General features: G+C 47.0%; 3 protein-coding genes across 4 annotated transcripts in view; 1 reads left to right on the plus strand and 2 right to left on the minus strand.

The window, feature by feature from the left end:
• The window catches only part of ak8 (adenylate kinase 8), a 32,789-nt gene extending 11,898 nt beyond the window's left edge, over window positions 1-20,891 (minus strand). The window contains exons 1-12 of one of the 2 annotated variants that reach the window (XM_048242853.1): window positions 20,791-20,891; window positions 20,355-20,452; window positions 20,080-20,164; window positions 19,467-19,516; window positions 19,060-19,170; window positions 16,318-16,386; window positions 11,163-11,244; window positions 10,679-10,750; window positions 9,820-10,023; window positions 5,021-5,152; window positions 3,722-3,811; window positions 800-941 (exon numbers count right to left, since the gene is read on the minus strand). In XM_048242853.1, the coding sequence (XP_048098810.1) occupies window positions 800-941; window positions 3,722-3,811; window positions 5,021-5,152; window positions 9,820-10,023; window positions 10,679-10,750; window positions 11,163-11,244; window positions 16,318-16,386; window positions 19,060-19,170; window positions 19,467-19,516; window positions 20,080-20,164; window positions 20,355-20,438 (1,121 nt within the window). In that variant the 5' untranslated portion in view covers window positions 20,439-20,452; window positions 20,791-20,891. Of the gene's footprint in view, window positions 1-799; window positions 942-3,721; window positions 3,812-5,020; window positions 5,153-9,819; window positions 10,024-10,678; window positions 10,751-11,162; window positions 11,245-16,317; window positions 16,387-19,059; window positions 19,171-19,466; window positions 19,517-20,079; window positions 20,238-20,354; window positions 20,453-20,790 lie in introns of those variants that run through there. The other variant, XM_048242854.1, reaches the window with a different exon arrangement.
• An 88-nt stretch (window positions 20,892-20,979) lies between these two features.
• Window positions 20,980-22,559, plus strand: spaca9 (sperm acrosome associated 9). Its single transcript, XM_048242855.1, has 3 exons — window positions 20,980-21,271; window positions 21,394-21,590; window positions 22,021-22,559. Exons 1-3 carry the CDS (start codon window positions 21,128-21,130, stop codon window positions 22,349-22,351), a joined length of 672 nt encoding a protein of 223 aa, XP_048098812.1. The 5' UTR covers window positions 20,980-21,127; the 3' UTR covers window positions 22,352-22,559.
• A 660-nt stretch (window positions 22,560-23,219) lies between these two features.
• Window positions 23,220-27,738, minus strand: part of tsc1a (TSC complex subunit 1a) — a 29,962-nt gene continuing 25,443 nt past the window's right edge. Inside the window, exons 21-22 of the mRNA XM_048242852.1 lie at window positions 26,933-27,121; window positions 23,220-25,571 (exon numbers count right to left, since the gene is read on the minus strand). Of these exons, the coding sequence (XP_048098809.1) occupies window positions 25,187-25,571; window positions 26,933-27,121 (574 nt within the window). The 3' untranslated portion in view covers window positions 23,220-25,186. The remainder of the gene's footprint in view (window positions 25,572-26,932; window positions 27,122-27,738) is intronic.

Consider the following 27,738-nt stretch of genomic DNA (forward strand, 5'->3'; position numbering starts at 1 on the left):
CATCAGCAAGTCTGGCACGTCACAGCAGCTCACCCTGGACCACTTGACCCGGCGTAAGACCTCCGCTATCCTATGTGCAGGTTGCGTAAGCTGAGTTTTTAATCACATGATGGGAGCAGCGTATCGAGACTGGGATCCTCTCTCCACTATCTGATCCCAGGGCTGATGACACGGACACTTGAGCTCCGGCCGCTAGCGCAGGAAGTGACGTCATAAACTGGGGCACGCAGCCATGACCTGGTTTCATTACGGACTCCCTTGTTCCTCCATCCTCCTTCAAGTGAACCTGCCTGCACACAGCATGGGCAGCTTGCAGGGACACAGCATGGGCAGTTTGCAGGCACACAGCATGGGCAGCTTGCAGGGACACAGCATGGGCAGCTTGCAGGGACACAGCATGGGCAGCTTGCAGGGACACACAGCATGGGCAGCTTGCAGGGACACAGCATGGGCAGCTTGCAGGGACACAGCATGGGCAGCTTGCAGGGACACATTAAGTGGGCAGCTTGCAGGGACACATTAAGTGGGCAAGCTTGCAGGGACACAATATGTGGTGGGCCTTAAGCTTCAGTGCCACAGAGGTTTGTTTGGGTTTTGTGGTTCAGGATTAAGCAGATGGACTTTTGTTAGTGAGTTTTGACTTAATAATATAATAATAATTGGTGTAATGGACCAGGTGGGTTTTTGGACGTAAGTGTTCGCATTGAGTCTGGTAAGTGTGAAGTGTCTTTGGCTGGATGCTCCATTGAGAGTGTGATGGCTGGGTCGGAGGGGTCAGAGGGGTCGGAGGGGCGTCTACCTGCTGGGGATGTGGTTGGACTCGCGCAGCTTCTCGGCCTGTTCCACATCACGGGGGAAGCCATGCACCACCCAGCCACGCGTGGTACAGTCCAGACGACTCAGCCGGGCCACCAGGATCTGAAGCACAATGCTGTCCGGCACTGACACACACACACACACACACACACACACACACACACACACACACACACACACACACACACACACACACACAGTATATACACATGCACGCACGCACGCACACACACACACAGAACACAGGCATCACATACAAAGTAACAATGATTGCATAAGACGTTATATTTTCAGTCTGACACCAACTGTTTCATGTGCACGCCCTTAAACTGCCACCGCAGCTCTTTGAGGTAGACAGTGAACGTAAGCATTCAGAGCAGGCTGAGCTATTTGAGGGCCGATCTACTTGACCACGCTGGCCAGCTTGGTCAGATAGTTATAGCACAGCACAGATAACTTTTTTCACATTCTGACAGACCTCCTGAAAGAAAACAAGCATTATAGAGAAGCTTTATGAAGAAATAGCCTGAAATGTCAGCCTGTATGAAAGTAGTGAGAGAAAAAAAAAAAAAACATTCAAGATCCTCTAACTAATGTTTGGGACAGGAAATCAATCTTACATACAGAAATAAGACAGACTTTACAAAAATACATAAAGGAGGGCAGAGAAAAACTTCTATCGCGTCTGTAAACAGATCTGGGATGTGTTTCTTCCTGTGACGACGTTACCTGCCAGTGGAGAGCTTCGCAGAGAACAAACTCAGCCGACTGAGGAGAAGGTTTCAAAGAGACGACCTACACGTGGAGCGGGTCAGACACAAAACAGACAGCGTCTGTCTGAAAACACACACCAGCAGCGACGACAAATCAGACGTGAAGTTGTTTTTCACTTCAAGAGATTTATTCGTCAAAAGAGAGGGGAAAAAAATAAATAATGAAATAATCACTCGCTACATTGTCATTCAAACTCACATGAATCGTGAATCTTTTGAGGAAGATTTCAGACACTTGCTGTGTTTCCAATTCATCGTCACTACAAACGCGCCTGACTGACTCCTGCCTGGCACACTATAGAAGCGAGTTGTTTAAGCGGAGGTTACCTTGATAGGGGTCAGGCTAAGGGGCCTCTTTACAACCGGGACGGCTCGCGCTCGGAGGGTGTTAGGAGGGGGGGGGGTTGCCTGGAGGCAACATGGCAGCAGTGAATAAATATGGATAAATACGGAGGGTGAGGGCGGCACGGAGGCTTCCTGACAGCGAAGCACCCGCCTGCACCCAGGGGGGGTTCTGACGCCGCTGAAAAATTAGAGCTGACAGACTCAAACTGTCCAATTTCCACATCAAAACGCTTGGAGCAGCATAACAGCGCAGCAGCGGAGGGAGCCTTCAAACGGGCTCCGCGCAAACCAACAACCTCCTGAGCCTCCCAAACAGGCTCCGAGCGAAGCAACCTCCTGAACCTCCCAAACGGGCTCTTCCACAGGAGGCTGCGTCTCTGAGTCCTACGCTGCCCTGCTACCAAACCCCACACTTACACTAAAATGCCAAACGTTACAGTGTGTCCTAACCAAAAGCGATGCGAGCGAACATTAGCGATACAATCCGTTTAATTCCGTTGTTTTCAATTGGAGTGTCCTGACTGCAAGCGGCGCGAGCAGTGCGATGCAACGCAACGTTTTGAGAGAGCTTTTGTCGGACGGCCCGTGACTATTTCCTTTCTGTCGCTCGCAGTGCTCTGCTATTTTGAATGAGAAATATGACGCAATAGCAGGGCATGCAGTATTTAACAGATTCAGTGTAGACAGACAACACCGAATACTACAAGATAGTCGCTCGCCCGGATCTAGTTAGGACACTGTTACACTTACAGTCTCTCCTCTGCCTCCTCCCAGGGCCATTTAACTGTTCAATGCATCACTTAAGGGAAGAGAAATAGACTTCTCCGCATAGTCTGTCTGCCTCTTCACCACCTCCATGTCTTGAACTGTCTGTCCACTAGCCACTTTACCATTGTCTTCTGCCTCACTGTTTTTGCGGCTTTATTAGTACATATGCACAACCCTCTCCCTCCATGCCATGTTCTAACTGTGACCACACTTATACCTTTCTTAATATAGTTATTTATATATAGATATATAGACTTTATTCTTGCACTGTTGCACTGTTTGACTTACTCATTTGCACCATCACCATGACACTCGTTCACACAGAGCACCTTACCTTACCTTATGCACAGAGGATCACAGGCTCAGTCCCCTGCTTCAGTCATTACAAAGACCTGATTGACAAATCACCCACTATGTGGATACTGTTTTGTAGAATTGATTTAGATTAAGTTTTATTAGTATATTTTGTATTTTAGTATATTTAGTATATTCTTTATCTTCTATAGTCCTTATTGCTTAGTTGTGTTTTTTATAGTATATACTTTTAATTACTTTTTCTGCTGTTAGTGAATGTGTGTGTGTATGTTGTCTGTATGCTACTGTGACCTTAAATTTATCTATCTATCTATTATTTATCTAAAATCTATCTATCTATCTATCTATCTATCTATCTATCTATCTATCTATCTATCTATCTGTCTATCCCCATGAAGTCTTCAGTGGGCACAGGTGTGTGTGTGTGTATGTGTGTGTGTGTGTGTGTGCTATAATTGATGGCCTGTTCTGACCGTCAACTTGCTTGTGTACTTGTGTGGTAAATGAGAAAAGAGTACACACTTGTGAAATACTAGCACTGCACATCATTCTTCCTCACTGGGTTAAACCTCAGGCATGGGAATCAAATACTGCACTCTGAAGGCTAACAGCAGGGCTCTGTTTGTTAGACTCGCTCTTTCTCTGTGTGTGTACGTGTGTGTGTGCGTGTGTGTGTGTGTGTGTGTGTGTGTGTGTAGACATACCTTTCTCTCCAGACTCTAGGTAGGGTTTGAGGAGCTCTCCCATACTGGACTCGTCTGCGTAGACTGCCTTGATCAATTTCCCACTGCAGACTAGAGCAGGCCGGTCCAAAACACACAGACAGTGAGAGGAAGAGACACACATGCACCCAGAGAGTGCTGCCGTTAGAGGGAGAGGAAGAGGCACAGCGGTGCCTTTAGCTTTATTAGATTAGTAGCGTTAGGGAGAATATATCAAACAAATCTTTCCATGACTATTCATTTAAAGGGGTAGTTCAGGATTTTGGACATAAGACCTTATTTCCAAGTAAGCAAGTGTGATATTTATCAGTGGAGACCGTTTTCAGCCGCGTTTCATCCAGTCCTTCTAATTGCAGAGTTCGCAGGTGCTAGGCTAAGCGCCAAGTCAAGCGGTATGTGCTAGCCTGCCACTAAAGACAGTCATACCCACTCCAAAGTACACCTGAGGCAAATTCCAGACAATCGATGTAAATGTCTGTGTTGATAGAATAGTGTAAAATACAACTACCCTTGCATCAGCGTTGCAATAGTTATACTTTGGTCCCTAAAGTTGTTAGTAGTCATTTTGCAACTCAATGGCGGGACTGATATTACCAAGGCTACTACTAGGTATCCCCATTGGAGTCGCACTTTACTGTTTACTTTTCGAAAGCGCAGTACTACTAACCGAACAAGTATAATTCGCCGCTGCTAAGAAACTAGTCCCTCAAAATGTAATCACGATCGTTGAAATGCAAGGATAGAATAACGATTAGAAATAACACTGTCAATACAGACATTTACATCGATAGTCTGGCGTTATAATTTATTTGCCTCGGGTGTACTTTGGAGTGGGTAAGACTGTCTTTAGTGGCAGGCTACATACCGTTGACTTGCGTAGCCTAGCACCCACGAACTCTGCAATTAGGAAGGACTGGATGAAACGTGTTGAAAACGGTCTCCACTGATAAATATCACACTTGCTTACTTGGAAATGAGGTCCTATGTCCAAAATCCTGAACCACCCCTTTAAGGAAGCTGTTACCTGTGTGTGTGTGTGCCTACAGTGAGGTTACAGACTTGGGTTTGGGTGAGAGAGAGAGAGAAAAAGAGAGAGGGAGAGAGAAGAAGTGAGAGAAAGAGAAGGAGAAAGAGAGAGAAAGAGAAATAGAGAAAGAGAGAAAGGGAGAGAGAGATTGTCACTGTGTATGATGTGTGTGTGTGTTGGTGTGTGTGTGTGTGTGTGTGTGTGTGTGTGTGTGTGTGTGTGTGATACTAAAAGACACTGAGACAGCTCCTTACTGTCCATGATGTTGTACTTCTGAGCCAGGAGTCGTGCTTGCAGACTCTTGCCGGACCCTGGAGGGCCAAACAGCAGGATGCGGGGGGTGTGGGGGGCAGTGGACCGGTGCCGAGACAGAAGGTAGGTCAGAACTACAGAACACAGAACACACATCAGAACAGCAGAACACAGCGGAACCGACAAGCTCAATGAAGAACAACTATGGAGAACTACAGAGACAGAACACACACACACAAGTACCGAACACAGAGCACACACACACAAGTATAGAACATAGAACATTACAGGGACAGAACACACACACACAAGTACAGAACACACACACATACGAGTACAGAACAGAGAACACTACAGAGACAGAACACAGACCCAGTGAAGTGAGTGAGCTCAGTTTATGTGTAGCCTTTCCCATAAACAGCCCACGGCCTGCTTGCCAGGTGCTGTGTGTGTGCTTGGGGAGGCTCCATTAGCTTTGGTGCTAAATGCTTAATTGCTAATTGGTAAAAGAGCACTTAGTGCTCTCAGCCCCTCACCCCACCTCATAGCAGGTCGCTAGCGCTAATCACAACATAAAGAACACCATCAATAAAGTATGAGGTGGCGCCATCCTCCACCTCCACCACCACCCCTACGCCTGCCCTCCTGGAGGAAGGGGGGGTATCTGGGCCATGCGCCAGGAAAACAACCGACATGGCTTACAGGAGAGCAGCAGAAAGAATACCCACAATCCCCTCCTGCACCTCTTTTACACGATTTTAAAAATGTGTAAGTTAAATCAGTCCTGCTGAGTCCACCACTGTTCGGTCCAGATCCGGCTCTGAGCCGGGCCAGGTCCGCGCCAGCTCTGCCCCCAGCCTGCTGTCTGGACACTGTTCCTCCTCTGCTCCCCCCGCGTCTGGCTGGCTGCACAGTAATCAACACGCTGCTAATTGGGACTAACGGCCGCTGTGTTCCGAGAGCGCCTCCGCGCTGCTCGCCGCTGACAGCTGTGATGGACGGTGTGGATGCGGGAGGACAGAGCTACTGTAGCCGCTGGCTAAGCCACCGCGCTGACCGCCAGAGGCCCAATCACAACACAGCGCTAATTACGCCATTAAAAAGCACATCTCTGAGCAGGCAGTCAATAACCAGCATTAATAATGACATTATAGCTCTGTGTGCTAAACGCTTAATGGGGGTAAAGATTATGTAGATTGTGTAGATTGTGTAGATTGTGTAGATTGTGTAGGTTGTGTAGATTATGGTTGTGTAGGTTGTGTAGATTGTGTAGATTGTGTAGATTGTGTAGATTGTGTAGGTGTGTAGGGTGTAGGTTGTGTAGGTTGTGTAGGTTGTGTAGATTGTGTAGGTTGTGTAGGTTGTGTAGATTGTGTAGGTTGTGTAGGTTGTGTAGATTGTGTAGGTTGTGTAGGTTGTGTAGATTAATGTTTACACCTCCCCACCGTGTCCTCCAGCAGGTCAATCGGGGGGGATTAAATGTAAACAGAGCCAGAAGTGCTGGTCTCGGGACCTCAGAGCAGCAAAATCTGACCCCAACCAGAGCTCATTAGAGACCACACTCTCCCTGCTCCTCTCTCTCTCTCTCCTCCATTAGAGACCACACTCTCCCTGCTCCTCTCTCATCGCACTTCCATGATTACAATCTGAGAACTTAGAGGAACTTGGAGAGGCGACCTTCTGCTGACTGATTAGAAAGCTCAGCGCCGCCTCTACTTCCTGCGGAAACTCAGGCGAGCAAGTGCTCCACCAGCCATCATGACCACATTCTACCGAGGCACCATTGAGAGCATCCTCTCCAGCTGTATCGCCATGTGGGGTCGCACTGCACTGAATACAACAGAAAAGCCCTGCAGCATAGTGAACACAGCTGGAAGGATTATTGGTGCTTTCTCTCCCCCCCTGAAGGACATTTACACCTCCCACCCACCCTTAGCTTGACCACAATTGTGAGTGATGCAAGTCACCCCCGCTCACAATTTGTTTGATCTACTGCCCTCTGGGAAGAGGTACAGAAGCCTGCACTCCCGCACCACCAGACTCACCAACCGCTTCATACACCAGGCTGTTGGGATGCTGAACTCTCTCCCCCCTCCCCCTCCACCCCTCAGCTACATAACATCCTGGAATTTTCAGACCCAAAATGGCTGCCTTGCACTACTCCACTTGCACACTTGCACACTTTGCAACTTGTCGTTGTTGTCCTGTTGTCCTGAAAACACTTCTGAACACACTTCTGCTGCTCTTACATAACTTGCACCACTATGCCACTTGCATACTTAGGTCAAACAGAACTACCTCAGCCATTTATTGGCCTGACTTTTGCACTATTATATTGACTGTCTACTGTATGCACAATTGCACAATTTCAACTTAAATTTTGCTGCTCTTATTTCTTCATTGTATGTGCCTTCTTATTTACTTTTTATATTGTTTAATTTAATGTTATGTTTGTCTGTGGACCTAATTGGTAAAATATGTCTTGTCTCCACCGTGGGATAGTAGGAAACGTAATTTCTCTTTGTATGTCTTGACATGTGAAGAAATTGACAATAAAGCACTTGATGTACTTGATTGACTTTGATGTAGGTTATGCCGGTAAATATGATATCACTGGCCTTAATACCATGTGTGAGGCTGCAACAGCAGAATGTCTGTGGTAATGCTTGTGCATTAGAGCGAATCAGGTAATATACTCGGTAAGTGCATGAGTGAGGGCACTGTGACTGACGAGGGGACAGGCTGTGTTTGTGTCTGTGTGACTGACGAGGGGACAGGCTGTGTTTGTGTCTGTGTGAATGACGAGGGACAGGCTGAGTTTGTGTCTGTGACTGACGAGGGGACAGGCTGTGTGTCTGTGTGAATGAGTTTGTGTCTGTGTGAATGACGAGGGGACAGGCTATGTTTGTGTCTGTGAATGACGAGGTGACAGGCTATGTTTGTGTCTGTGTGAATGAGTTTGTGTCTGTGTGACTGACGAGGGGACAGGCTGAGTTTGTGTCTGTGTGAATAACGAGGGAGAGATGAGGAGACAGACTGAGAGAGAGGAAAGGTGTGGGTCTCATTAGTAACTGTTTATGTATGAGAGAGGGGGGGTGCATGGGTGTAGGGGAGTAGTTCTCATTGATGCACTGACAGGTCCTGTGTGTGTGTGAGTGTGTGTGTGTGTGTGTTTGTGTGTGTATGTTTAGTTTTTGATTGTGACAGTGACGGCGGCGTTGTCATCCCTCAGGCCCTAAAGGGACCTCCAGCCTGCAGCACAGCCTAAGGCTGCCCCTCATCTAACCCCCCCCCCCCCCCCCCCCCCCCATCCGTCACCCAGCACCCCACAACCCCCCAGAATACCCAGCACCCCACAACCCCCCAGAACACCCAGCACAACACACCCACAACCCCCCAGAACACCCAGTAACTATTGCAGGATAATCATCCAAACATGAACACCAAATCTTCTCAGACGTACCCTCCTGTACAACACCACTCCCCCTAGATATTATTCCCTAACCCTGACCCCTCACCCATCAAAATCTAAACAATTATCACCCCCACCATCACTAGTGCTGTCACCAACCGCACCAACCTCTCCACACTGATTAGCCCATTTCTCCACCTTAAATCCATCCCAAAACTCCACCTTAAATCCAAAACGCCACTCCTTATACTATCAGACATCAGACCCTGAGCCCCTCAGTCATTTCAGACCAAACATCCACGTCCTCCACCCTCACTCCCCCATCATCACCAGCACCAGCCCCGCTGCAGTGATGATCCCAACCCCACCCTGATCCCAACCCCACCCTTAAATCCTGCTCTAGAGTGGAGCCAGTGCTGATCCCAACCACACCCTTAAATCCTGCTCTACAGTGGAGCCAGTGCTGATCCCAACCCCACCCTTAAATCCTGCTCTAGAGTGGAGCCAGTGCTGATCCCAACCCCACCCTGATCCCAACCCCACCCTTAAATCCTGCTCTACAGTGGAGCCAGTGCTGATCCCAACCACACCCTTAAATCCTGCTCTAGAGTGGAGCCAGTGCTGATCCCAACCCCACCCTTAAATCCTGCTCTAGAGTGGAGCCAGTGCTGATCCCAACCCCACCCTTAAATCCTGCTCTAGAGTGGAGCCAGTGCTGATCCCAACCCCACCCTTAAATCCTGCTCTAGAGTGGAGCCCGTGCTGATCCCAACCCTACCCTTAAATCCTGCTCTAGAGTGGAGCCCGTGGCAGCAGGGGACCTCTATGGCCTCAGGGCTTAGATGCCATTCTCACCTCCCACCACTAGGGGAGCTATTCTCACTGAGCCTGACAGAGCTGGTCCTGATGGCCATGGGGACTCAGAGGATAGGAAACTCACGTGGCTTTGAGTGATGGCTGCAGTGGATTGATGGACGCAGTGTGTATGAGAGAGTGTGTGTGTGTGTGTGTGTGGTTGGATATAGACTAAATGTGTGTGAGGGGGTAAAGCCCTTTGGGTCGCCGGGTGTAGGGTGCCCTTTGGTGTAGTGTGTGTGTGTGTGTGTGTGTGTACCCTGAGCACAGACGTCCACGTGGGGCCGGTCAGCCTTGAGTAGCACATTTGTGTGTGTGTGTGTGCGTGTGAGTGTGGTGAGGTGTAGTGTGTGTGTACCCTGAGCGCAGACGTCCACATTGGGCTGGTCAGCGTTGACGTAGCACATTTGTGTGTGTGTGTGCGGGGTGAGGTGTGTGATGGAGTACGTTGAGTCCAGCCCTTTCTGTGTGTGTGTGTGTGTGTGTGTGTGTGTGTGTGTGTGTGTGTGTGTGTGTGTGTGTGTGTGTGTGTACCCTGAGCGCAGACGTCCACATGGGGCTGGTCAGCGTTGACGTAGTGCAGGTAGGAGCCGTAGGTCTTCAGCAGGCCGTGGGCCTCTCGGCGGTAGTGCTGCAGTTGCTTAGTGACCAACTCCTCCGTCACAAACTCCTTTGGAGGCTCCAGACGCCGCAGCACCTCCTGGCTCTCTGGACGCATGAAGGCCACGTGGTACACATCTGACCACACACACACACACACACACACACACACACACACACACACACACACACACACACACACACACACACACACACAGAGTAAACACACACACACACACACACACACACACACACAAAACACACACACACACACACACACAGAGTAAACACACACACACACACACACACACACACACACACAATAAACACATACACAGACACGCACACACACATATTCACATAGGCGCACAAACAAGCATAAACACACACACACACACACACACACACAAGTAAACACACACACACACACACACACACACACACAAAAGTAAACACACACACATACACACACACACACACACACACACACAATAGATTTAGATGAGTGGAAGGTTAATGTAGCGAAGATGTCCAAAGTGTGGATCTGATCTGTTCTACAGATGAAAGAACTTTACAACTTCAAACAATATAAACAATGAAAACTAAATCAAATGTATTTTAGAAATCAAGGTTACAGTATATTTACCCAACTAATCTACAGGGACTGCAGCCTTTTGCTCATTATCGCCTGGCTTTGGAATACCCTGAGGAGCTTTGGAAAATGTGTGTGTGTGTGTGTGTGTGTGTGTGTGTGTGTAATGATGCATTCTTTGTGGGATGTTCTGTAGGTTACCTCCCGTCTCTGGGTCTATCCTCTTGCCCAAACTCCTCTCAATCAGAACATCATCGGGAGCCTCCAACACCACTAACACGGGACAAAACACCACATCACTGTGTGTGTGTGTCTGTTTACGTGTGTGTGTGTGTGTGTATGTGTGTGGGTTTACATGTGTGTGTGTGTGTGTGTGTGTGTGTGTGTGTGTATGTGAGCCTCCAACACCGGAGAACACTAACACAGGAGAAAACACATCACTGTGTGTGTGTAGGTGTGTCTGTGTGTGTGTGTGTGAGCCTCCAACACCACTAGCACATTAGAAAACACAACATCAAAGTGTGTGTATGTGTGTGTGTGTGAAGGTGTGGCGGTTTGTGTGTGTGTGTGTGTGAGCCTCCAACACCACTAGCACATTAGAAAACACAACATCAATGTGTGTGTGTGTGTGTAGGTGTGGCGGTTTGTGTGTGTGTGTGTGTGTGTTGTAAAAACTTGAACTGACCAACATGATCTGGAGCAATTCCAGCTTCCTGAAGACTCAGAGCTTCCTCTCGAGTTCTAGGGATTCCTTCCAGAACCCAGCCCTACACACACACACACACACAAGAAAGCAAAAACATGTCACACTCTGAGAAGGCAAACAGATAAAACCAACCATCAATCAGCTCTTTTGACAACTGCAGTTGGTATTGTTTCTTCCAGACGCTATCCGGTTTTTAAATACGACGTCACAGCCCAACTGCAGTTGGTACCGTTTCTTCCAGATGCAATCCGGTTTCTTCCAGACGCTTAACTCTAACAGAGTAGTTAATGTAGCTGTGTAGCCAGTGGTCATCAAGGCTGACTTCCAGGCCTCCGCCAATAGGATTTTACTAACTTGAGGCAGCAAGTGAGCTCGGAATAGCGTGAAAAAATAGTTTATTTTACTGTCTATGGGGGAAAAGAAGCGGCTCTGGGACCAGTCGGACCCAGAGAAAGTGTTAACGGCACGTTATTGCCTCACAGCTTAACAACCGTACGTATAGTTTGAATGCAATCTATTTTAATAAACTTCAATGTCCCCTAATATCTAATTAATTTAATATAATCTTATGCAGAGTAGACGAAGGGTTAACTAATCAGCCTCCTGATAATCACCCCCCCCCCCCGAGGAAGATCACAGGGAGAGGAGTAGTGTGTGCTGCACTCATTCCCTATGCACATGTGAAATCTACAAACAACAAATAAACTCCCACACCAGTCCCACGGCTTCCCACGCAGCGCAGCGGAGAAAGACAGCAGCCTCCCACCAGTACTCATTAGACGAGGAAATAAATAAGATCAAAATCATATAAACACACTCGTATTGATCTAAGTATCATAACTCCCACTGAAGAGGAGGCTCCATTGGTGGGTGATCACCTAAGCAGGTGCTGCTTTCCTCTTAGCAGATCTGAGACGGTTCTTCTGTCCAGTGCCTACAAGACCCAAACCCACACCGGGAAACACACCTCATGTGTCACTCCATAACTCAACCTCATACCTCACTTTTTACACCTCATGTTTGGGGCAGCCGTGGCCTACTGGTTAGCGCTTCGGACTTGTAACCGGAGGGTTGCCGGTTTGGACCCCGACCAGTAGGCACGACTGAAGTGCCCTTGAGCAAGGCACCTAACCCCTCACTGCTCCCCGAGCACCGCTGTTGATGCGCCGGGATTAGTGTGTGCTTCACCTCACTGTGTGTACACTGTGTGCTGTGTGTGTTTCACTAATTCAATGATTGGGATAAATGCAGAGACCAAATTTCCCTCACGGGATCAAGAGTATATATACTTTTTATACTATGTGTCACTCCATAACTCAACCTCATACCTCACTTTTTACACCTCATGTGTCACTCCACACATAATAATAATACTTATGCACCCTGTATTTTAATGAAGAACATTTATTTATTTATGATACATTATTCATTCACAAAGAAAATTGGTGTCCTTGAAGGTTGGATTTTTCCTCATTTTTTAAATTACAGTAAGGCATTAAGGTCCATTTCCAAAATATATATATTTTTTTTATTCCTCTTTTTAGTCAACTTTAGCATGGGGATGAAGACTTTTTATAGGTACTGTACCTCACCTCTACACCACGTGTCACTACACACACAATAACACCTCATACCTCACCTCTACACCACACTACACACATAATAACACATCATACCTCACCTCTACACTACACATAATAACACCTTATACCTCACCTCTACACCACTTCACTACACACACAATAACACATCATACCTCACCTCTACACTACACACTACACATAATAACACCTTATACCTCACCTCTACACCACCTCACTACACACACAATAACACCTCATACCTCACCTCTACACCACCTCACTACACACACAATAACACCTCATACCTCACCTTCACACCATATCACTCTACATACATAACACCGTCTTAATATAGCCGTATAGACGCACTCTGACTGGTGGCACTGGTGCACACTCAATGGCCCCAGCAGTACAGACTCACTCTACTAGTCAGAGCAGCAGTACAGACTCACTCTACTAGTCAGAGCAGTACAGACTTACTCTACTAGTCAGAGCAGCAGCACAGACTCACTCTTCTAGTGAGAGCAGTACAGACTCACTTTACTAGTCAGAGCAGTACAGACTCACTCTACTAGTCAGAACAGTACAGACTCACTCTACTAGTCAGAGCAGCAGTGCAGACTCACTCTACTAGTCACAGCAGTACAGACTCACTCTACTAGTCAGAGCAGCAGTACAGACTCACTTTACTAGTCAGAGCAGTACAGACTCACTCTACTAGTCAAAGCAGCAGTACAGACTCACTCTACTAGACAGAGCAGCAGTACAGACTCACTTTACTAGTCAGAGCAGTACAGACTAAAGAGTTAGAGTTAAACTGTCAGTGCAAATCATTTAATTCAGTGCTCACCCAGATTGGTCCTGTTCTGCCGAACGTGCTCACTACCACATGCACTCACTGTTCATGCTGAACATGCTCACTACCACATGCACTCACTGTCCTGCCGAACGTGCTCACTACGTGCTCATTACCACATGCACTCACTGTCCTGCCGAACATGCTCATTACCACATGCACTCACTTAAATTAATATTGCACACCAAATAAAGACTGCTAAAGCAAATGGCTTGATGAGTGATTATTTTATTGTTCATTAAAATCATTAGCGTTCTGCCAGGCGTGTTCTCTGTCTCACTGATGTGGTGGCTGATGAAAGAGTGAAGTTTCCCGAGCAGACGTGCGGTGGGCCTCGTGAGAGAAGAGAAGCGCGCTGTGGAGACGCCGCGCAGACGAAGAAGCGCTGACAGCCCAGAGATGAACCAGCTGACCCAGATTAGGCATGATTAACATGCAGCGGTGTGTCGTTTAAAATCACGAAAGAAACACACACACACACTCTCACACACACACTCACACACGCACACACACTCACACAGGCACACACACAGAAGAGAATGAGAAGATGCTCAGATGCCAATGCAATTAGGCTCAGCGGATCTCAACTTCAGTGCTGATGCAGCGTGTCAATCATCCTGTGTGTGTGTGTGTGGCCCTGTGTGTGTGTGTGTGTGTGTGTGAAGAGAGGCACTGGAGATGAAGGCGTGGACTGACAGCGATGCCGCTGGGCCGCTCCTGATCAGATTGAGACGTGCTGTCAGCTGTCGGCGGCTACAGAGCGCCAGGGTCGACGCTATTCCTGGTTGGATCGGCACAAAAGCCCGCGGAGGGAAATAATGAAATAACGGCACGTGAGCAGACAGCCAGCCCGCGGGGATAAACAGCCATTACCAGATTAAACGGCAAAACTAATCAGCAGCCGCCGAGATGAAATGGCCAAAGTTAACGGATGCCAAGCGAGAAAGTTTACTAATGTATGCAGTAGGCTAAACTAAGCTATTTGTAGAGTTTAGAAAGGAGAGAGAAATAATACATCAATCTGGGCTGCTTTAATGGTGAGTGAGAGGAGGGTTGAGAGGGAGGTGTGTGATGTGGGTTTTTGGGGTTTAGAGGGAATATTTCTAAAGGATGGGAAGGATGTGTGTGTGTGTGTGTACAAATAGGAATGAATATGTCTAGGTTTATGATGAGTTCAGGTGAAGGTCAGGTGTAGAGGCTAAATAAAAAAGTGTGTGTATGATGCATGATGATGGATTAGAAGTGTGTTTATAAGTGTGTACTGTATGTGTGTGTGCATGTGTGCATCTGTGTGTACAAATAGGAACGAATATGGTCCAGGGGTTATGATGTGTCCAGGTGTGTGTGTGTGTTTGTATGCACGATGACGGTGTTTGTATGTGTGTGTATGTGTGTCTGCATGTGTGTGTATGTGTGGGTGTGTGTGTGTGTGTGTGTGTGTGTTTGTATGTGTGTGTTTGTATGTGTGTGTGTGTGTGTGTGCTTGTGTGCGTGTGTGTGTGTGTGTGTGTGCTTGAGGTCTACAGAGTGTGATTATGGCGTTGTGCTCACTCACAGACTCTGCCGGTCCTGTGGGAGAGGCTGTGACGTCCCTCAGGACCGGCTTCACACACACACACACACACACGGCTATTTAGCTAATTAAAGAACACACACGTAAACACAGAACACACCAAAGAGCTCATCTGGACGCCGCATACTGTCCTCCACACACACATCACTACAACCTCCATGTGTTTCTGATGTGACACAACTCCTGTTCCCGTCAAGAGCATTAAGGGATCCTGTCCCCGTGTGTGTGTGTGTATGTGTGTGTGTGTGTGTGTGTGTGTGTGTGTGTGTGTGTGTGTGTGTGTGTGTGTGTGCAAACTAGTAATTGTAATTGCAGTAGACACTAGTGATGGGCAGTGGGTGGAGGATCTCTGCTGGAAACTGCATGTTTAAATAATCAATCACCTTAAAGGAAGCACCAGATTAGTCCAGTGTCCACACTGAAGTGGCAGCCCATACACGTCTCTCTCTAACGCTGTGCTCATTATCAAGAAAAGAAGACCAGCTCACACAACGCTGTGCTCAAATAAATAGGCAGAAACACACTCAAATATGAACATCAATGTCAGCACACTATATTTTTAGCTTTCGATCATAAGTGATGTTTCTATGGTGCTAATGATCTTGTCAGAATAGAATGGCACATTCTAGACTTAAAACATCAAACCATTTCAAGATCACTCAACATACATGCCCCAAATATCAAAAAAAAAAAATGATATGAGTAATTACTGTTTTCTAAGTTTTCTTGCCGTGATATTATTATATGTAAATGTACTTTACACAAGGAAAAGACATGAGGACAAAGGGAAGAAAATAATTGAGGCAAAGAGTAACAAGGTGTGTGTGTGTGTGTGTGTGTGTGTGTGTGCGCATGTGATTTTGCACGCATCTACAGTAGATCTGTACTGCATGTGCAGGATTGTGTGTGTGTGTGTATGTGCATGACTGTGGGTGTGTGTATGTGTAGTTAAGCAGGTCTGCAGATATATATCCATTCAAATCGCGGGTATATATCTATTCACATACCGCATGAGGGATTTCAGGCGTACTGTATTATGAAGACCCTGTTGTGTGCGGTCTGTTAGAGCTTTCAGCACTTACCCTGCGCACACAGTCAATCCTCAGAGCTTTCAACACTTACCCTGCGCACACAGTCAATCCTGGACAGCCGATGTCGCACCATCCTGGTCCAGAGATCACTTGGGATCTTCTGCAACATCACAGGAAACAGAGAACCAGAGACAACTCAGTTCACACTGCAAAGGGACATGATGGCAGCTGGTTAGGGGAAAGGACCTGTGTGTGTGTGTTGGGAGTGGTAGGGAGAGTAGTGTGTGGGTGTGTGTGTATGTGTGTTGGGAGTGGTAGGGAGAGTAGTGTGTGTGTGTGTGTGTGTGTGTGTGTGTGTGTGTGTGTGTATGTGTGTGTGTGTGTGTGTGTGTGTGTATGTGTGTTGGGAGTGGTAGGGAGAGTAGTGTCTGTGTGTGTGTGTGTTTGATTGTGTGTGCTTGTTTATGCATATTCAGTGAGATGTGTGTTTGCATGGGACTACTGGAACATCTTTTTCAGCATTCACGCCTCTCTCCGAGAGTGAAGTGTCCAGACTCCTGACATGCAGCCGTCCCTACCACATGCTCGCTGGACCCTATACCCCTACGAGCCTACTTCAGTCCATCAGCCCGACCATCGCCCAGCTATCACACATGTGATCAATGCCTCGCTAACCTCGGCACATTTCCAACAGCGTTCAAAATGGCCGGATAACACCGTTATTTAAGAAAGCTTCTCTCAACCCTGCTCAAGTCGAGAACTACCGCCCTGTCTCACTACTGCCTTTCCTATCCAAAGGCATTGAACGAGCAGTCTCCAAACAGGTCTCTGACTTCCTTTCACAGAACAACCTTCTGGATCCAAATCAGTCTGGGTTCAAAAGCGGCCACTTCTACGAAACGGCTCTGCTGTCTGTAACAGAAGCCTTAAAGAAGCCAGGGCGACCTTTCGGTCATCAGTACTCATTCTGCTTGACTTATCGGCTGCCTTTGACACGGTAAATCACCGTATCCTTCTCTCTATACTTCGCTGACATGGGAATCTCCGGTTCTGCTCTCTCCTGGTTTGAATCCTACCTCACAGGGCCTTCGTTTAACGTATCATGGCTTGGTCAGCTATCCCGACCTCACCATCTAACCACAGGGGTCCCCCAGGGCTCAGTGCTGGGCCCCCCTCCTCTTTGCTATCTACACCACCTCCTTGGGACAGATTATCCGTTAAAGACGGCTTCTCATACCACTGCTATGCAGGCGACACACAGCTCTATCTGTCCTTTCCACCTGGCGACCCCCTGGTTTCAGCATCGGATCTCGGATTGCCTTTCAGACATAGCTACATGGATGAAGGCACACCACCTCCAGCTGAACCTCTCAAAGACTGAACTGCTGGTCATCCCAGCTAAACCTACCATACACCACGACATCAACATCAAATTTGACTCCCTGTCTGTTTCACCCGACCAGGACTGCAAGAAATCTAGGAGTTGTTCTTGACAACCAACTAAACTTCTCGGATCATGTTGCCTCAGTCGCCGGGCATGCCGTTTTGCACTCTACAACATCACGGAAAATCAGGACTTACTTGACTCAAGATGCTACCCAACTTCTGGTTCAGGCAATAGTCATCTCACGACTCGACTACTGCAATGCCCTCCTGACAGGTCTCCCAGCCTGCGCGAGTGAAACCACTTCAGATGATCCAGAGCGGCGGCGCCTGGTCTACAACCAACCCAAAGGGCACATGTTACCCGCTGCTCATCCAGCTACACTGGCTACCTATGGCGGCCCGCATCAAATTCAAGTCTCTAGCTTGCCTACAAAGTAGTCTCGGTTCTGCTCCCACCTGCTTGAATGCCCTCATACAGACTTACACTACCTCCAGACCGCTCGGCTCCTCTGATGAACAGCGCTAGCTCTACCACCCGATGCGCTCAAGCCAATCAAACTTTTCTCATCTGTTGTTCCTCGTTGGTGGAACACACTGCCAGTTCCTACAAGGGCAGGGACATCCTTTTCCACTTTCAAAAACTCCTGAAGACCCAGCTCTTTAGAGAACATCTACTCTCATAGCAACACTTACAACAAGTCTTACTGATCCTAGCACTCACCAGCCGTTTTAAACTGACAAGTAACTGTTAAAAAACAGCACTCACAGCCTTATTCTTCTGTACTCTAACTTTTTTTTTTTTTTTTAAACTGTCCTAAAATTGTGAGAATTGTTCTAAAACTTACTGTTTACCATGTTGTTAGTCGCTTTTGGTTAAAAGCGTCAGCCAAATGTAATGTAATGTAATGTAATGTAATGTAATGCATGGGCCACTTGTATTCCCAATGGTGTAAGTCATTTGTTGAATTTTCTTCATATTCAGGATCCTAAAGAAGACTATATATTACAGTTAGAATATACAAACAGTATAATAAATACCCTTATAGTGCATACACTAAGTGCACTCACTCCTATAAGACTATATATTACAGTTAGAATATACATACAGTATAATAAATACCCTTATAGTATGCATATACACTAAGTGCACTCACTCCTATAAGACTATATATTACAGTTAGAATATACATACAGTATAATAAATACCCTTATAGTATGCATGCACTAAGTGTGCATTAACGGTTGTACGGCTCTCTCCTGACACTGCTGGGCCTGTCCACAGTGTGTGTGTGTGTGTGTGTGTGTGTGTGTGTGTGTGTGTGTGTGTACCTCTCCTCTCTTCTGACACTGCTGGGCCTGCCCACTGTGAAGTGTGTGTGTACCTCTCCTCTGTGCTGACACTGCTGGGCCTGCCCACTGAAGTGTGTGTGTGTGTGTGTGTGTGTACCTCTCCTCTGTCCTGACACTGCTGGGGCTGTCCATTTAAGTCGGGGTCCTCCTTCAGGATGTGGCTGATGGTCACATGAATGGCCTGGGTGCGCTCGCACAGGGCTTTGGTCTGAAGCCCAAACACACACACACACACACACACACACAAAGACAACCAGGTCACACAGTCAACATGCAAGACTTAAAGCAAAGGAAAATGCCTGTGCCTGATGTTTAACATTTCAAGGCTATCGATATCTCTAATTATCCATTTTCTAATCTTAAACGGTCCAGCCCACACCTGAGTTAAGGCTCAGCTGGGTCTGAACTTTGAACCATGAACATGGCTACCACAGTGGGGCTGGTTTGGGAGGACGTTCCTAACTAAAGGAACCACAGGCTTACTTTGGTTCATGTTGCACTCACCACGGTTCTCTTCCCTGATGCTGGCGGGCCCAGCAAGATCACTCGAGGCACTGGGAACATGACACACACATGCTTATTCAGCAGATTAACACAGTGGGCATGCATTGTGCATCTGAATAACTTACAGTGACATACTACACTTTGCAGGCTCTGAGGGTGCTTGTAGAGGGCATCTTAACTCAGTGGGTTGTGGTAGCAGTATTTTGACAGACACAATAGACGGGCCTACAGATGCACTGTGCCATAAGCCCTCTCACAGCACCAGGCTGTTAACGCTCGTCTCAACAGTTATATTCACAAGAACTTGACGCATTCTGACATGATTATTCCAAACACAGGTCAGAGGTCAACACACTGTTAGGAACCCTTTCTAGTCATGCTTCGGATCCAAATGTTATTAAACTTGATTTTTAGAGATATTAGGAATATTATGCTGTATTGGATTTTTCACAATTTATTGGCCATTTTAGATATTGAAGCCTAATTGACACTCCAATAATCAGGAAAATCATCCCATTTAACAACGTATTTCATCTGCTTCAAACAAGGGCTCCACCTTGTGGCTACAGTGGGAAAGTTCCAAAACTGAATTAGCAAAAACAGCTAGACTTACCCTCAACACTGCCTCTCTTCAGCATCCCAATTAGATACTGAATGGGGTCCGCAGGCTTGTCAACGACCAAATTTCTAACCAGAGACTGCAATTAAATATTCTAAGGTCAGTGGACTGGATTTGTTCCGTCAGTAAGTTTCATTCCATCAGTTCTAAAGCTTAAATAAGGATAAATAGAATAAGTAAGTTAAGTGTAAATAACAAGGACGCCTGCTTTAAAGTTGATCTTTTGACCACAAAAGGCATCCAAATCCCAAGTGTCTGTTGGTGTTCACCTGCAGCAAGTCAAAAACTTCATGTTTCTCCGCATAAATGGCCATTTCAGGAGGAATCCTCAAAGGCTTTACCGTGGCATCCATATCTACAAACCCAGCTAAATCAGGCAACATAAATTAAACAGGTCATCATACAATGAGTCAAATCTGAAGACAACATAACCATGCACCGGTCACTTGAATGGTGGTAATTTCACTTGCATTCGCATGCAAGTTTTGTGTTCTAGTTGTTTAACGTTTTAGAGCGGTTCTGCCGTGGTTGTTTATGGTAACTGTTAATTGCTAGGATAGCATCTAGGATAGAATAACGTTAACTTTGATAACCTAACTCTCTTGCAAATCAGCTATCAAAAATAATAATTTTGCATGAATCGACAAGATTTCCATCCTATCAAATATCAAGTGGGGACTAAAGTAGGACTATATGTCAACTTACCTTTCTGCTTGTCACAGGGAGATTTTGTTTTATTCGGCTAAATGTGTTGGCTGGCTAGTTAGCAGCAGTTAGTGCACTGAATTTGTGGTTGCCATGGACACGCAGTGACGCATCTTCCATTCTAGAGCGTGTTCATATGTTGCTAAGCGACATACAAACAAATGATTCTAAAAGCGAACACTCCACTACATGAAGGGGCAACATTCATAGTTTACTTGTTGTGTAGAACTACTTGGAGACAGAGATACTGTGACATTTCCTCGAGAATTCATGTCACACTTCTTATTCTTCTGTTTGAAATTTGAGTCCAGGCGGGGTGCTGAAGGGGAGATCCGCTATGAATGAGGTAAAGAAAAGACTAGCAGCTATTCAAAAGAAACATAAACGTTTTAAGCAACAGCAGTTTATCTTCACATCTGCCCTGGAGAGATCGCAGGAACAAGCACATGGAAGGGCCGAGCCAGTCAAGACGGTTTCACAGGTATAACCCTATCTAATTCTATGGGTATAACTGTGTTTTCATTCATTCATAGATTCGTCTAATTAAAGACCTATTTTACCAGGTGTACCCTCAATAAAACCTTTACTATTTCCCCCTGACAGATCCAGAGGTATATGACCCACTACTGCAGCAATGGCACAGACAGAAGCATATTGTTTTTTTTCCTTGAGATTGTGTCAGATCTCAACAACGTCCTGAAGCTCATCAACGCCTCTTGCCGATATCCTAGCAATGATACTTTGATCACCTGCAAGATGCTTGTCCACCCAGACAGTGACATAAGCAAGCTGCGTGCACAGTTAAGTAACACCAATAACACGATCCTGTCGTGCACTAAAATACACTCATGTTTACATGTTATTATTTGATGTTTATGTTTCTTAGCAGACACTTTTGTCCAAAGTGACATCAATAGCCTACACATCCGATTTGCATTAGAATTTAACCGTTTATAGTCGTCAATGTTATTATAGAATTGCCAGAATAACAATAACACACCGTACATGCTGAGCCAAGTCTATGTCATCATTAGGTGGTTTCTCCACTAATGCTGCAAAATAATGTAGGAGTCTCATCAGACAGTGTAAATAAAATATTGCACTCAATGTTCCAAAGAGATTGCACACAAATGTATAAGAGAATCATTTCATGTCATGTCATTTCATAGAATACACCTGTGTGTGTGTGTGTGACCAGTTCTCAGCGGCTCTGCTCCTTCTCCCTGGCAGGCATCCACACAACGAGATCCTACGGCTCACCTGTGAGACCAAGCGCCACTACGGGGGCATCATCAGTTTCATCCCACTGGCGCTGGAGCTGCTGGGGTCAGCCGCGGCCACTCCCGACGGAACCCCTGCTCCCTCGCCCGTCCCCACCCCTGCTCGAGAGGAGCGCCTGACCCCACCACGCTCCGCCTGCAGCCACGCGGGCTCCCAGAAGGCCGAGGGAGACAGACGCGTCCGGTCGGCGCAGCCCCAGCGAGACCCAAAGATCGCGCGAACAGGAGCTTGGCATGCTGGGAAGCCTGTGTGGAGGCCCCCCGGGTTCAGGCAGAAGTGAGGTCACAGATGTGCTTAGAAATGTTTTATTTCAAATATGGAAATTAAACACATGCCAAGTACCTCATGTGAGAGCGGAACGTTAAATATCGGCTTTGACTTTCCACATGAGGTAATTATGATTAGCATGAGCAACTTAGATCATGAGTGGATTATGAGTAAGGCATAACTAATAACTCATAATGCTATTTAAAGTTGAAGTTGACTGGTATATATCAGATGATTTTAATAATAATAATAATCATATTTATTTGTAATAAGCTTGTCAGGCAGTGAGGTTCTCGTTGCTCCACCACGCCGAGTTGTTACAGCCGACTATGAAAAGAGGCAACTCTAATGGCTCACGCCCTTCATATGGCTAAATATGAATGTGACTAGGAATGTGTGAAATAGTATTTATTTTGTCCGTTATTGTAAACCCAATTTGTTTAGTGCTACAGGCCTTTACTGCACAGTTGTGTAATCTTGTGATGAGAAAGGGCCCTCAAGTGTAAAAAAATAATTATGTGTTCGACTGGCTGCCTGGCTCCGAGGCATCTCTCCTGTGATGGGGAGACAGTCTCAGTGCTGAGGGAAAGTGGACCTTTACTCTCCATCCCGCGCTAATTACACTTCAGGATCTTATTGGCAAGCTCCAGATTAATGAACATTAATTAACGACTAAGGGAACTTTTTCAAGGACAGGCCAATAGGGAGTGAAAGTCTGGACACGCCACTAGATGGCACTATCGCATCTTTCAGAGTCTACCCGTTCAATTCAGCCTTCTAACAATTTCAAAGCAGTCTTGCACCGTACAATCAGCTTCAGAAATCACAGATGCATGATCTTCACTGAGACCCATCTAGAGATCACAGAACCACTAACAAGATATATTTATGGAATAGTTTTTATTGTTTCGTTTAGTGTCCATCATCACTAATCAGAATACATATACAGTGTGAAATAATTCATGTTTGGCTGTGCTGAAGAGCAGCACATGAACACTTGGTGTAAAGCGACTGACCGCTTGGCTCACGGACCACACAGCTGTCATTGTACACAGTGACACACGAGAGCCAGTGTTTGGATTAAGCTTTGAAAGAAAGAAAAAACCCACTGAGCACTTAAATCAGGAGCAGTCGCTCCAAACCACGCACGAGCGCGTCCACACGAGTATTGCACTTTTTCACAAGCGACAAACCCCCATCTGCAGCTAACAATGGACTAGCTCTGGGTCTAAACCTGACACATTCCAGGCAGAAGCGTTTCCACAAACTGCTATTTGGAGCAGGACACCAGCAGAACAAATATTGTGAGCAATTTCCCAGTCTCTATTGTGTGAGACGGACAGCTTATGGTTTCCCTGTGTATCCCTGGCAACAGTGGACATTTCCTACCTCATTTCTCTGACCTGATTGCAAATCCTCTCAGACGTAGTGTTTCCCATCACACAGCTGACTAACCCACAGACAGGCTGGTTACAGCTCATCTAAGAATAGACATTTCGTTTTATTCGGCTAAATAGTCCCTGTTGCTCCACAATATGGCCCTGTTACTCCTATACAGGCATTCTTCATTTACTTACATCTTTTTTGATTTATCTGTTTTGTTTTTTGTTGCCGTTATTGTTTTTTTTTTTTTTTTTTTTTTTTTTTTGGTCTTACAATCACTACTGAGTGGATAAAAATACAGCAAAACAACTACTTAGTAAAACCTGCAGATTATAAATCCCCAAATTCACTTTTCCTCACAGCAAGCTGCTAAACGCCTAACTACTAAATGAGCAGACAGATCGTCCATCACTGGGGTCATGTGACTGTGGGCATGGTGGTGGGGTCATATGACAGGGCATGGTGGTGGGGTCATGTGACTGTGGGCATGGTGGTGGGGTCATGTGACTGTGGGCATGGTGGTGGGGTCATGTGACAGGGCATGGTGGTGGGGTCATGTGACAGGGCATGGTGGTGGGGTCATGTGACTGTGGGCATGGTGGTGGGGTCATGTGACAGGGCATGGTGGTGGGGTCATGTGACAGGGGCATGGTGGTGGGGTCATATGACAGGGCATGGTGGTGGGGTCATATGACAGGGCATGGTGGTGGGGTCATGTGACAGGGCATGGTGGTGGGGGTCATGTGACAGGGCATGGTGGTGGGGTCATGTGACAGGGCATGGTGGTGGGGTCATGTGACAGGGGCATGGTGGTGGGGTCATGTGACAGGGCATGGTGGTGGGGTCATGTGACAGGGCATGGTGGTGGGGTCATGTGACTGGGGCATGGTGGTGGGGTCATGTGACAGGGCATGGTGGTGGGGTCATGTGACAGGGCATGGGGGTGGGGTCATGTGACAGGGCATGGTGGTGGGGTCATGTGAGAGCAGGGCATGGTGGTGGGGTCATGTGACAGGGCATGGTGGTGGGGTCATGTGGGTCATGTGACAGGGCATGGTGGTGGGGTCATGTGACAGGGGCATGGTGGTGGGGTCATGTGACAGGGCATGGTGGTGGGGTCATGTGACAGGGCATGGTGGTGGGGTCATGTGACAGGGCATGGTGGTGGGGTCATGTGACAGGGCATGGTGGTGGGGTCATGTGACAGGGCATGGTGGTGGGGTCATGTGACAGGGCATGGTGGTGGGGTCATGTGACAGGGCATGGTGGTGGGGTCATGTGACAGGGCATGGTAGCAGCCTGATAAAGGGCTGGTGAGGCCTCTTGACTCTTTCCCTTCTGATTCCTGAGACAGAGGAAAAACAGCAGATCACACACACACACACACACACACACACATACACACACACACACACACTTTGGCATCTTGCGCTCTCTCTCCCACAGACACAAACACATAGAGCTCTTAGCTCAAGTCGGGCAGCTCATTGTAATCCATGATGTGTAGATCCTGAAGTCTCCTGGTGCCCTCATTGGCTGGCTGCTGATCACATGACTCACAGTGGTCACATGACTGAGCCTCAGCCTGCGCTCCAGAGGAAGTGGGTGAGGCCTCACCGCAGTGACACCCTGAGCTGGTGTTTGATTGGCTGCTCTCCAGCAGGGCCTCGTCCTCGTCGTCATAGAGACCGTCGCTCATGTTGCGGGAGAGTTGCCGGGCGCGCCGGCCCAACAGGCTGCAGGAGGGGGGGGAGGCCGAGAGGAGGGGGGACGCCGCCACATCCTGGACGCCTCTCGGCCGCTCGGACCGCAGGGGGGTGTCTATGGCGCCCCCCCCACATCCATTCGCCCTGGGCCGAGGAGAAAACCTGTTACTATGGGTTACCGTACTTCAGTTTCAATTAGGGCTGCACAATTAACTGTTTTTTAATTAAAAATATCAATTTGAACAAATGGGATGAGCTAATCCCAAAGGCTGCAATTAATCGTGCAGCTCGCAACTCTGCGCCAATGGTTAACCTTGTCCCATGTATGGTTTTGATATTCATGCCATCCTCATCCTCATCTCCAGACTCATGCACTAGACACACACACCAATTAGAAGGGACCCAACTTGAAGCTAAATCTGGAATATTGAACTAAAGTTTGACTTTCAAAAAATAGATCATAAATCAAATTGCAGTCACGATATCTGCCCTAGTTTCAATCAAACAATACAAAAAAAATTAATTTGCTTAACTTAAATTTTTTGATGAATGTGCATATGCATAAAAGACATGAATGTGTTGGACAGAATCCCAGGCAGAGACTGACGCATCAAGGAACATGGCAATACTAAGCTATAAGCAGAGACGGATGATTCTGAAGGATCTTTGCTATAAGTGTGGCCCACTTCCAGTGCATTATGCTAAGCTAGGCTAACGGTGTCACACTGTGTTACTGCACAGCCAGAGAAGAGCAGAGAAGAGGAGGGTCTGCCTCCGCTCATCTCACTCTGGGGTGGATGCCACATATACTCATTTCCCTTTCAGCTGGTGGGGCTGAAACTGAGGACCAGTACTGGGCTGAAACTGAGGACCAGTACTGGGCTGAAACTGAGGACCAGTGGTGTCGGCTCGAGACACCGTGTAACTAGTAAAATGTACTGTAACTTCCTCATGAGGCCGAGCTGTGGTTTGCGTTTACGGTTATCACAACACAACAAGACAAAGAGCCAACGGACGCCTCCTGTTGCGGCAATGCTTGTTTTTAGCAACACAGCAACACTGCTAGCCACTTGTACCAACAGCAACGGGTAAACAACACAGTACACCATATTCCACACACAACAAGACAACACAACACACCCCTGAGGCAGTGCAATGTGTAGAAGAGAGAAAGAGCACCTAATTACAGTAAGCACAGGGCGCGGGCATCTTTGGTTTTGAAGTCGTCAGAACTGCCCGTGAAGTGGGGGTCCTCTGATTTGTACGAGACCGCTTCTCGTCAGACGACCTTAGGGGGGCGTGTCGTTAAATAATACTGCGCAACTTCCTGTTTGTCTGTCATCTTACTACTTGTGAAAAGATCCCCTCGTAAAACTGGATCGCACAATAACAGAGTTGGGGTGAGTTGAATCTGCCGAGTCACACTTCATGGGTTAAACCTGCTGAGTCACCTTTCAGGGTTAAAACTGCTGAATCACCTTTCAGGGTTAAAGCTGCTGACTCACCTCGTCTTAGTGGGGCTATGTGCATCCGCCTGGGTAGGGCCTGTAAGGTGGTTGGAGGCGTGGTCTCGGTTGTGATTGGTCGGCCTCTCCATTTCCAGTTGGCTGTAAATCTTCAGTAGCTCCGCCTCCAGCGCCTGAGTCACCTGCTTCTGGGCCTGATAGCGTCCCTCTGAAGCACGCAGCTGCTCTCTGCAGCACAAACACACACACACACACACACACACACACACACGAGTCACCGGCATCAGAGATACGATGCTACTTTGTGCAACCCTAATACAATACAATACACTATCAAAATACACACAAACCACACACACACTCGAGTCACCTGCATCTAAGATAAGATGTTGCTCTACAATACACACACACACACACCAGTGTTTCCCGTATAATTAACTTGAATGCAACAATTTTTAACAAATTTGCGCAGTGTGGTTATGATGCTAACTATGTATAAGCACAATTTAGTACAACCTGGAAAATAAATGTGTGGTGGTCAATGTTGATATTGTGGTGGGCCGCCAAAGATAAGTCAATGTATGGGAAACACTGCACACACACACACACACACACACACACCTGGGCCATCCATTATATCAGGAGGAGTATCTGCCACAAATCAAATACATCTTCATCAAGACATACCCAAGAAGCATGCAGATTAAAATGCCACATCTGACAGTTATGAGAAGACATGCACACAACAAAACTGTTTTCATCTAACCTTAGCGATGCAATTTTTAAAAGATGACAGTCTTGCCATTTCAACATCAACAACAGCAAAGTTGTAACTGATAAAAAAA

This window comes from Alosa alosa, chromosome 5 (genome assembly GCF_017589495.1).
Source record: "Alosa alosa isolate M-15738 ecotype Scorff River chromosome 5, AALO_Geno_1.1, whole genome shotgun sequence".
Taxonomy (NCBI): domain Eukaryota; kingdom Metazoa; phylum Chordata; class Actinopteri; order Clupeiformes; family Clupeidae; genus Alosa; species Alosa alosa.

Bases quoted from the DNA above. Each gene is read 5' to 3' on its own strand.
- spaca9 (XM_048242855.1), top strand. From the start codon at position 21,128: ATGAATGAGGTAAAGAAAAGACTAGCAGCTATTCAAAAGAAACATAAA. The intron at 21,272-21,393 runs GTATAACCCTAT...TCCCCCTGACAG, and splicing joins CAGTCAAGACGGTTTCACAG to ATCCAGAGGTATATGACCCA. The intron at 21,591-22,020 runs GTTAAGTAACAC...TCTCCCTGGCAG, and splicing joins ATAAGCAAGCTGCGTGCACA to GCATCCACACAACGAGATCC.